Here is a 12,058-nt window from a genome sequence, read left to right on the forward strand (position 1 = left end):
GACAAATACATGAATAGGATGGGAATAGAGGGATATGGTCCTGGGAAGGGTAGGGGGTTTTAGTTCAGTCGGGGGCAGCATGGTCGGTGCAGGCTTGGAGGGGCTGAAGGGCCTGTTCCTGTGCTGGAATTTTCTTTGTTCTTTGAGGGCGGGGAAGGGCAGAACTAGGGGTAACAATCGAAGAATAAGGGGTAAGCCATTCAGGGCTGAGATGAGGAAGAAATTCCTCACTCAGAGAATTGTGAACCTGTGGAATTCTCTCCCACAGAAAGCTGTTGGGACCAGTTTGTTAGATATGTTCAAGAGGGAGCTGGACATGGCCCTTGTGCCTAAAGGGATGAAGGGGGATGGAGAGAAAGTGGGAGTGGGATACTGACAGTGCCTGATCACCCATGATCATATTGAATGGTGGTGCAGGCTCGAAGGGCCGAATGGCCTACTCCTGTTCCTATTTTCAATGTTTCTATATTCTTACTGTGAAAATCCTCTAGTTGCCACACTCCAGCACCTGTTTGATTACACTGAGGGAGAATTTAACATGGTCAATGCTTGCAGGTGCAGCAGGTGGTCAGGAAGGCGAATGGGATGTTGGCCTTCATAGCGAGGGGGATTGAATATAAAAGTAGGGAGGTCTTGCTGCAGCTGTATAGGGCATTGGTGAGGCCGCAGCTGGAGTACTGTGTGCAGTTTTGGGCGCCGTACTTACGCAAGGATATTTTGGCCTTGGAGGGAGTGCAGAGGAGGTTTACTAGGCTGATACCGGAGTTGAGGGGGTTGAGCTATGAGGAGAGGCTGAATAAACTAGGCTTGTACTCGTTAGAGTTTAGAAGAATGAGGGGAGATCTCATTGAGACGTATAAGATGATGAATGGGATGGATAGGATAGAGGTGGAGAGACTCTTCCCGCTCAAAAAAGACAGTAGGACTAGGGGGCACAGCCTCAAGATAAAGGGGAGGCTGTTTAGAACGGAGTTGAGGAGGAACTTCTTCACTCAAAGGGTGGTGAATCTCTGGAATTCTCTGCCCGTTGAAGTGGTGGAGGCTGCCTCGCTAAATATTTTTAAGATGCGGGTTGATGGGTTTTTGATAGGCGAGGGGATTAAGGGTTATGGGGAGAGGGCGGGAAAGTGGAACTGAGCCACGACAGATCAGCCATGATCTTATTGAATGGCGGGGCAGGCTCGAGGGGCTAGATGGCCTACTCCTGCTCCTATTTCTTATGTTCTTATGTTCAATGCACCTAACCAGCACATCTTTCAGACTGTGGGAGAAAACTGCAGCGCCGGGGAAAATCCATGCAGACACAGGGTGAATGTGCAAACCACATATAGACAGTGACCTAAGTCAGGAATCGAATTTGGGTCCCTGGCGCTATGAGGCAGCAGTGCTAACCACATATTGAATGAGTGGAGGTTCGCCCAATGCAGTTTTTGACCTGGCCCTTAACAAGGGAGGGTGTAACTCATTGGGCCGTGCTGACCTCCAGCAGACTGTACATCTCAATGGACATACCTGGAAATCTGGAGCAATGCAGCTCCGAAGTGAGGGATGGCCTGGAGCAGGCAGCTCCACAGTAGGTTCCGTCGTTTCAGCATCCACAATCGCTTCATATTTCTATACCAACTGTGACACAAAAAGGAGGACTCAGAGGAACATTCACAACCAACCAGTCTTAAAACAATCAAATCTGTTTGAATCTTAAGTTATAATATGGCAGACAATCAGCTGACCATAGCTTCCAGAAACAACAAAGTAATCAAGGGCAGAGGATCGGTTTTCTCTGATGTTAATTTAGTCATAAATATTGGGGAAGATATTTGGGACAACTCCCATTACTATTTGAAATCGTGTCCTGGCATCTTTTAATTCACCTGAAAAGGCGAATGGCTCATACAAATAGCCCCAGTGCGGCACTCCCTCAGCGCTGACCCTCTGACAGTGCGGCACTCCCTCAGCACTGACCCTCTGACAGTGCGGCACTCCCTCAGCACTGACCCTCTGACAGTGCGGCACTCCCTCAGCACTGACCCTCTGACAGTGCGGCGCTCCCTCAGCACTGACCCTCTGACAGTGCGGCACTCCCTCAGCACTGACCCTCTGACAGTGCGGCACTCCCTCAGCACTGACCCTCTGACAGTGTGGCACTCCCTCAGCACTGACCCTCTGACAGTGCGGCACTCCCTCAGCACTGACCCTCTGACGGTGTGGCACTCCCTCAGCACTGACCCTCTGACAGTGCGGCACTCCCTCAGCACTGACCCTCTGACGGTGCGGCACTCCCTCAGCACTGACCCTCTGACTTAAGAACATAAGAAATAGGAGCAGGAGTAGGCCAACTAGCCCTTCGAGCCTGCCCCGCCATTCAATAAGATCATGGCTGATCTGTCTTGGCTCAGTTCCACATTCCCGCTCTCTCCCCATAACCCTTAATCCCCTCTCTTATCAAAAACCCATCAACCCGCGTCTTAAAAATATTTAGCGAGGCAGCCTCCACCACTTCAACGGGCAGAGAATTCCAGAGATTCACACCCTTTGAGTGAAGAAGTTCCTCCTCAACTCCGTTCTAAACAGCCCCCCCTTTATCTTGAGGCTGTGCCCCCTAGTCCTACTGTCCTTTCTGAGCGGGAAGAGTCTCTCCACCTCTATCCTATCCATCCCATTCATCATCTTATACGTCTCAATGAGATCTCCTCTCATTCTTCTAAACTCTAACGAGTACAAGCCTAATCTATTCAGCCTCTCCTCATAGCTCAACCCCCTCAACTCCGGTATCAGCCGAGTAAACCTCCTCTGCACTCCCTCCAAGGCCAAAATATCCTTGCGTAAGTACGGCGCCCAAAACTGCACACAGTACTCCAGCTGCGGCCTCACCAATGCCCTATACAGCCGCAGCAAGACCTCCCTACTTTTATATTCAATCCCCCTCGCTACGAAGGCCAGCATCCCATTCGCCTTCCTGACCACCTGCTGCACCTGCAAGCTGGGTTTTTGCGACTCAGGCACAAGGACCCCGAGGTCCCTCTGCACCGTCGCCTGCTGCAGTTTTTCTCCACGTAAGTAATAATCCTTCCTACCATTATTCCTACCAAAGTGGACCACCTCGCACTTGCCAACATTAAATTCCATCTGCCATTTCCTGGCCCATTTGCCCAGCCTATCTAGATCCTTCTGTAGACTCTCACCACCCTCCGCACAATTTGCCTTTCCACCAATTTTGCTGTCATCAGCAAATTTCGACACCCTACACTCGGTTCCCTCCTCCAGATCATCTATATAAATGGTAAATAGCTGAGGCCCCAGCACCGACCCCTGGGGCACTCCACTAGTCACCATCCGCCAATCCGAATAGCACCCATTGACCCCCACTCTCTGCCTCCTATTTGACAACCAGTCCTCTATCCACGCTAACACCCTACCCCCAACTCCATGCCCCCTTACCTTCTGCAATAACCTCTTGTGAGGTACCTTGTCAAACGCCCTCTGAAAATCAAGAAAGACCACATCCACCGGCTCTCCTCTATCCACCGCCCTAGACACATCCTCATATAACTCCAGTAAATTTGTCAGACACGACTTCCCTTTAACGAAACCGTGCTGCGTCTGCTCTGTCAAGCAGTTCCCCTCAAGATGCCTCGCTATTTCCTCCTTGATGACGGATTCTAACATTTTACCTACAACAGACGTTAAACTAACAGGCCTATAATTCCCCGCCTTTTGCCTGCCACCCTTCTTAAACAACGGTGTAACATTAGCCGCTTTCCAATCTTCCGGCACTTCCCCGGAATCCAGCGACGTCTGGAAAATAACCACCAAGGCATCCACTATCACCTCCGCCATTTCTTTCAGGACCCTCGGATGCATTCCATCCGGTCCTGGGGACTTGTCCACAATCAGCCCCTCCAGTCTGTCGAGCACCGCCTCTCTAGTAACAGTAATGTCATCGAGACCCTCCAGTCCTACCACCTTTTCATCTCTAACATCCGGCAAATTATTCACGTCCTCCTCCGTGAAGACCGAAACAAAAAAGTTATTCAAGACCTCAGCCATTTCCCCATCCCCCACCACTAAGTCCCCCTTTTCATCCTCTAAGGGACCAACGTTCACCCTAGCCAGCCTCTTCCTTTTTATATATTTATAAAAACTCTTGCTATCGCAGTGCGGCACTCCCTCAGTACTGACCCTCTGACAGTGCAGCACTCCCTCAGCACTGACGCTCTGACAGTGCGGCACTCCCTCAGTACTGACCCTCTGACAGTGCGGCACTCCCTCAGCACTGACCCTCTGACAGTGCGGCACTCCCTCAGCACTGACCCTCTGACAGTGCAGCGCTCCCTCAGCACTGACCCTCTGACAGTGCGGCACTCCATCAGTACTGACCCTCTGATAGTGCGGCACTCCCTCAGCACTGACCCTCTGACAGCGGGAAGTGTAGACATGGATGGGAGGCTGGTTTGCGTGATGGATTGGGCTACATTCACGATTGTAGTTCCTGGCAGTCTTGGGCAGAGCAGGAGCCCATACCAAGCTGTGATACAACCAGAAAGAATGCTTTCCATGGCGCACCTGTAAAAGTTGGTGAGAGTCGTAAATGACATGCCAAACTTCCTTAGTCTTCTGAGAAAGTAACGCATTGATGGGCTTTCTTAACTATAGTGTCAGCATGGGGGGACCAAGACAGGTTGTTGGTGATCTGGACACCTATAAACTTGAAGCTCTCGACCCTTTCTACTTTGTCCCCATTGATGTAGACAGGGGCATGTTCTCCTTTACACTTCCTGAAGTTGATGGCAATCTCCTTCATTTTGTTGACATTGAGGGAGAGATTATTGTTGCTGCACCAGTTCACCAGATTCTCTATCTCATTCCTGTACTCTGCCTCATCATTGTCTGAGATCCGACTCACTACAGTGGTGTCATCAGCAAACTTGAAAACTGAGTTGAAGGGGAATTTGGCCACACAGTCATAGGTGTATAAGGAGTATAGTAGGGGGCTGAGAACACGGCCTTGTGGGGCATCGGTGTTGAGGATGACCGTGGAGGAGGCGGTGTTGCCTATCCTTACTGATTGCGGTCTGTGAGTTAGGAAGTTCAGGTTCCAGTCACAGAGGAAGGTGCCGAAGCCCAGGCCACGGAGTTTGGAGATGAGTCTTGTGTGAATAATGGTGTTGAAGACTGAGCTCTAGTCAATAAATACAAGTCTGTCATCGTGTCCTTGTTATTTAGGTGTTCCAGGGTTGAGTGCAGGGCCAGGGAGATGGCACCTGCTTTGGACCTGTTTCGGCGGTAGGCAAACTGTAGTGGATCCAGGTAGTCCGGGAGGCTGGAATTGATTTGTGCCACTAACCTTTCACAGCACTTCACAATGATGGATGTCTGAGCCAGCGGATGATAGTCATTAAGACACGCTGCTTGGTTTTTTTTGATACTGTGATGACGTTCATCTTCTTGAAGCAGATAGGGACCTCAGATTGTTGTAAAGAGAGGTTGAAAATATCTGCGAATACTCCTGCCAGCTGATCCACGCAGGATTTGAGTGCTTATCCGGGTATCCCATCCGGGCTAGTCATTTCCCGTGGGTTAACTTTGAGAAAGCTGCTCTGACATCTGCAATGGTGACCCCAGATACAGGTTCATCCAGGGTTTCCAGAGTGGAGGACATGCTCTCATTGACCTCTCTTTCAAAACAGGTGTAGAATGCATTGAGCTCATCAGGGAGGGGTGCGTTGGAGCCGATGATTTTACAGGTCTTTATCTTGTAAGCTGTTATGTCTTGCAGACCTCACCATAGCTGGTGGGGGTCAGTGTGGCTAGCCTGGGACTCTAGCTTGGGTCCTGTCTTTTGGCATCTTTGATGGATCTCCTTGAATCGTATCTGGCTTTCTTGCATAGGTCAGTATCGCCTGACCTGAGCGCCTCAGACCTGGACTTCAGCAAGCAGTGGATATCTCTGTTCATCCACGGTTTCTGGTTGGGGAACATACTGATTTGCTTCTTTGGCACACAGTCTTCTGCACACTTACTAATGAGGTCAGTTACTGTAGTGGTGTACTCATTCTGGCTGGTCAGAGTTTTTAATCGCTGACCAGCCCACTGACTCCAAGCAGGCCCATAGGAGATCATCCGATTCCTCAGACCAACACTGCACAACTCTCTTTGATGGATTCTCCCGCTTCAGTTTTGCTTGTAAGCAAAAACCGGGATTAGGAGCACAGCCCTGTGGTCTGATTTGCCAAAGTGTGAGTGGGTGATAGAGTGGTAGGCATGTTTGATATTGGTGTAGCAGTGACCTAGGATGTTTGAGCCTCTGGTGGAACAGGAGACGTGTTGGTGGTAACTTGGTAGGGCACTCTTGAGCTTGGCCTGATTGAATTCCCTGGCCACGATGAACAAGGCCTCGGGATGTTTCGTTTCAAGGTTATTTGTCGTGGTGTATATTTCGTCCAGCACAGTCTTCACATCCACGTGGGGTGGAATGTAAACTGCCATCAGGATAACAGAGGTCAACACCCGGGGAAGGCAGTAGGGGCAGCATTTTAGTGGTATTCTTGGTCTGGAGAACAGAAAGTTGCCAGTATTGTTATGTCTATGCACTACGAGGCGTTGATTAGGAAGCAGACCCCACCTCCCCTAGCTTTGTTTCAGGCTGCTGTACGGTCCATTCAATGGATTGAGAAGCTCTCTAGTTGTCGGACACCGTCCGGTGAAGCAAGAGTGATCTACGTCTCCATGAAACAGCGTACACAGTTGTTCCTCCCTTCTTTTCATTCCATTCATTCAATCTTTTCATTTATTGGGAAGGAAAAAAAAACTGTCCAAAACACATGACCTGCCAACCAGTCTTTCTCCTAACCCTGCAGGATAAAAACATCAATCAATCCCAGAAACTACCTGAGACTCATTGTAAAAATAAACAAAACCCTATTTAAATCATTGAAGTCACATTAAAGGACTGCTCACAGCCGGCCCAGCAACACTGAAACCCAAAGGGTCTGCTTACAACTGCAGAGAACATCTCTTTTAAAACATCTCTTCGAGGTACAGTGACCTCACACCTCTACCCTTCAGAAAAAAACAAACCATCAACTTTCAAAGATAATTTCATTTTTCAAACCTTTTCAGTTTCACGCTACTAGTACCCTGCAATAAATATACAGATAGTTTACAAAATCAAAACATGGAAATGAAAGAGTAACATCGTTCATTCCAGTCCTTGTCTTCCACCATTGAACACTCCTTCATTCGTAAAAAACTGCTTCATTGCCAAGACTCTCCTTCAATTCTTAATCCAAATCTGAACTCATTTCTGTTGTTGTGATGATAAATTAGCTCCGGGGTAATGTCATTACTGAACTAGGCAGGATCAGCAGGATAACACATTACATGTGTGTAGTCAGGACCATTCAGAAAGGTTGTTTATCTCTGTTCCCTCTCTTGTTCATTAGGCTTAGCTCCTCTTCTCTCACACAATTTAACTCCTTTGTTTGCTCTGGATCTGCACCATCACTTTCTGCACACTCTTTGGTAAAGACACATGGCAGATTGTCTCTTTTGGTGTTAGAAGCCACTTCAACTATGGTTCCTCAGATCACTGTGGCAGTTACGCTATTGCGAAAACCACCAAAAGTTTTTGAACACCAGTTGCATACAATGCTGTTTCACTGGGGTGACACGGTGGCACAATGGCAAGCAATGCTGCCTCACAGTGCCAGGGACCTGGGTTCGATTCTGGCCTCGGGTCCCATTTTCCCCGTGTCTGCATTGGTTTCCTCTGGGTGCTCTGGTTTCCTCCCACAGTCCAAAGATGTGTGTTAGATGGATTGGCCACGCTGAATTGACCCTTATTGTCAGGGGGACTAGCAAGGGTAAATGCATGGGGTTACGGGGATAGGGCCTGGGTGGGATTGTGGTTGGTGCAAACTCAATGGGCCAAATGGCCTCCTTCTGCACTGTAAAGATTTTATGAAAGACCTCCTACTGGTACCTCATGTGCTCCTCACAACAGTTACTTTCTGTACTCTACCAGCAATGCCAACTTCTGCCTACTTTTCATCCACCTGAATATGTAAAGGTCTCCATTTCCTCATTAAGACATCATTTTTAAGGTAATAACATTCTGGTATACACTCAGATTCTTCTTCTGTGTAACCTTTCTGATACAACTGTTTCATTTCTATATTTTTCTGTTGTAACTCTGCCAACTTTCCCAAAGTAAAAATATGCACTTCACCTTCCACTTGTTCTTGCTCTTTTCCAACCGTCGGATCAAAAATCGTTTCTGATAATTAAACTTCAACTTTCTCATCTCCACTCTTTAATTTCTCCTCTAGTTTTAACCTGTGACTTTGTGACCTTGTTACCACACAATCAGGAAAGACCCCAGGATATGTATCCTTGAACAGTTGAAGGGGCTAGGTAGGGTAGAGGTAGAGAGATTCTTTCCATTTAGAAAGGAAACAAGAACTAGAGGGCACAGCCTCAAAATAAGGGAGTGGGGGGTCAGTTTAGAACAGAGTTGAGGAGGAACTTCTTCTTTCAGAGGGTGGTGAATCTCTGGAATTCTCTGCCCATTGTAGTGGCGGAGGCTGCCTCGTTGAATATATTTAAGTCACGGGTAGATAGGTTGCTGATCGATAAGGGAATTAAGGGTTATGGGGAGCAGGCGGGTAAATGGAACTGATTCACTTCAGATCAGCCATGATCTTATTGAATGGTGGGGCAGGCTTGAAGGGCTAGATGGCCTACTCCTGCTCCTATTTCTTATGTTCTAGTTGTTTGATTCTCCATTGGCTTTTCAACCACCGTAAAGTAAAAGGATGAGATGCAAAGGAATAGGACCTATAAAATGTGACGGTGGGAAAGTTTGTACAGAACCGGTAGAAATGGCAGAGGTGAATACTTTATCTCGATATTCATGGTGGAAAAAGATCTGGGTGGTTGTAGTGCAGGCTTGCTGCGGACTGAAAAGATTGAGCATGTAGATATTAAGAAAGAGGGTGTGTTGGAACTTTTGAATAGCATCAAGATAGATAAGTAGCCGGGACCGGATGGAATGTACCCCAGGTTACTGTGGGGGGCGAGCGAAGAGAGTGCAGAGCCTCTGGCAATGATCTTTGCGTCATCAATGGAGATGGGAGAGGTTCCGGAGGATTGCGGATGTGGTTCCTATTTTCAAGAAAGGGAACAGGGATAGCCCGGGAAATTACTGACCAGTGAGTCTGACCTCAGTGGTTGGTAAGTTGGTGGAGAAGATCCTAAGGGACAGGATTTATGAACATTTAGAGAAGTTAGTATGATCAAAAGTAGTCAGCACGGCTTTGTCAAAGGCAGATCGTGCCTTATGAGCCTGGTTGAGTTCTTTGAAAATGTGACTAAAAACATTGACGAAGGAAGAGCGGTAGATGTAGTTTACATGGACTTCAGCAAGACATTCGATAAGATCCCTGATGCAAGACCTCTTGAGAAAGTGAGAGGGCGTGGGATCCAAGGGGCTGTTGCCTTGTGGATCCAGAACTGGCTTGCCCACAAAAGGCAAAGAGTGGTTGTGGATGGGTCTTTTTCTGCATGGAGGTCGGTCACCAGTGGAGTGTCCCAGGGATCTGTTCTGGGACCCTTGCTGTTTGTAATTTTCATAGATAACCTGGATGAGGAAGTGGAGGGATGGGTTGGTAAGTTTAACGATGATACGAAGGTTGGTGGTGTTGTGGATAGTTTGGAGGGAAGTCAGAAGTTGCAGCGTGACATAGATAGGATGCAAGACTGGGCAGAGAAGTGGCAGATGGACTTCAACCCAGATAAATGTGCAGTGGTCCATTTTGGCAGGTCAAATGGAATGAAGGAGTATAATATCAGGGGTAAGACTTGGCAGTGTAGAGGATCAGAAGGACCTTGGGGTCCAGATCCATAGGATTCTTAAATCGGCTTCACAGGTAGAAGATGTGTTTAAAAAGGCATATGGTGTACTGGCCTTCATCAATCGAGGAATTGAGTTTAGGAGTCGGGAGATAATGCTGCAACTTTATAAGACCCTGGTCAGACCCCACTTGGAGTACTGTGCTCAGTTCTGGTGGCCTCATTACAGGAAGGATGTGGAAGCTATTGAAAGGGTGCAGAGGAGATTTACAAGGATGTTGCTTGCATTGGGTGGCATGCCTTATGAGGATAGTTTGAGGGAGCTCGGTCTTTTCTCCCTGGAGAGATGAAGGATGAGAGGCGACCTGATAGAGGTTTATAAGATGTTGAGAGGAATAGATAGGATGGATTCTCAGAGGCTTTTTCCCAGGGCTGAAATGGTTGCTACGAGAGTTCACAGGTTTAAGGTGCTGGGGAGTAGGTACAGAGGAGATGTCAGGGGTAAGTTTTTCACTCAGAGGGTGGTGAGTGAGTGGAATCGGCTGCCATTGGTGGTGGTGGACAAATTTGATAGTGTCTTTTAAGAGACTTGTGGACGAGTACATGGGACTAAATAGGATTGAGGGTTATAGGTAGGCCTAGTAGGTAGGGATATGATTGGTGCAACTTGCGGGCCGAAGGGTCTGTTTGTGCTGTACTGTTCTATGTTCTAGTAGGCATCACTCCTGCCTGTGATCCAACTGTATCATTATCCAAGATAACTCGTATTGCTGGACAAGTTAATTTCTCTATTGCTCCTATTACCATTTCATCACTTTTCACTGAACTCTCCAACCTCATCTTATATAATGGAACACGACTCTCCTCACCCCGTATTCCGCATATTACCACCTTTTAAGAACAGAAGGTTGGTTAGGGCAAGATTAGGGCCAGTTACAGACAGCAGAGGGAAGTTGTGTGTGGAACCGGAAGAGATTGGAGAGGCATTGAACCAATATTTCTCTCCGGTGTTCACGCAGGGGGACATGAATGTAGCTGAGGAGAACACTGGGTTGCAGGGGTGTAAACTAGGCAGTATTGCAGTTGATAAGGGGGATGTGCTGGATATTCTTGAGGGTTTGAAAATAGATAAGTCCCCTGGTCCAGACGGGATTTACCCTAGGATTCTCTGGGAGGCAAGAGAGGTGATTGCAGAGCCTCTGGCTCTGATCTTCAGGTCATCGTTGGTCTCAGGTATAGTACCGGAAGACTGGAGGATAGCGAATGTTGTCCCATTGTTTAAGAAGGGGAACAGAGACTTCCCCGGGAATTATAGACCGGTGAGTCTTACTTCTGTTGTGGGCAAGGTTTTAGAAAAAATTATTAGGGATAGGATTTATAGTTATTTGGAGAGTAATGAATTGATTGGAGATAGTCAGCATGGTTTTGTAGCGAGTAGGTCGTGCCTTACTAACCTTATTGAGTTTTTTGAGAAAGTGACCAAAGAGGTGGATGGGGGTAAGGCAGTTGACGTGGTATATATGGATTTTAGTAAGGCGTTTGATAAGGTTCACCATGGTAGGCTTCTGCAGAAAATGCATATGTATGGGATTGAGGGTAATCTAGGAAACTGGATCAGGAATTGGCTAGCAGATAAGAGACAGAGGGTGGTGGTTGATGGTAAATATTCGTCATGGAGTTCAGTTACGAGTGGTGTGCCTCAGGGGTCTGTTTTGGGGCCACTGCTGTTTGTAATTTTTATTAATGATCTGGATGAGGGTATAGTTGGGTGGATTAGTAAATTTGCTGATGACACCAAAGTCGGAGGTGTGGTAGATTGTGAGGAAGGGTGTCATAGTTTGCAGGGAGACTTAGACAGGTTGCAGAACTGGGCCGAGAGGTGGCGGATGGAGTTTAATGCGGAGAAGTGTGAGGTAATTCACTTTGGTAGGAATAACAGATGTGTCGAGTATAGGGCTAACGGGAAGACTCTGAATAGTGTGGATGAACAGAGGGATCTAGGTGTATGTGTACATAGATCCCTGAAACTTGGGAATCAAGTAGATAAGGTTGTTAAGAAGGCATACGGTGTCTTGGCGTTTATCGGTAGGGGGATTGAATTTAGGAGTCGCAGCGTCATGTTGCAACTGTACACAACTCTGGTGCGGCCGCACTTGGAGTATTGTGTGCAGTTCTGGTCCCCACATTATAGGAAGGATGTGGAGGCTTT

The 12,058-nt window shown here is 47.7% G+C and overlaps 1 protein-coding gene across 1 annotated transcript in view; it reads right to left on the bottom strand.

Moving 5' to 3' along the window:
* The window catches only part of LOC145349327 (dynein heavy chain domain-containing protein 1-like), a 47,120-nt gene that overhangs the window by 27,347 nt on the left and 7,715 nt on the right, over positions 1–12,058 (bottom strand). Inside the window, exon 4 of the mRNA XM_080197828.1 lies at positions 1,513–1,623. Within this exon, the coding sequence (XP_080053954.1) occupies positions 1,513–1,623 (111 nt within the window). The remainder of the gene's footprint in view (positions 1–1,512; positions 1,624–12,058) is intronic.

This window comes from Carcharhinus amblyrhynchos, chromosome 10, assembly GCF_965287045.1.
Source record: "Carcharhinus amblyrhynchos chromosome 10, sCarAmb.v2.hapA, whole genome shotgun sequence".
Taxonomy (NCBI): Eukaryota; Metazoa; Chordata; class Chondrichthyes; order Carcharhiniformes; family Carcharhinidae; genus Carcharhinus; species Carcharhinus amblyrhynchos.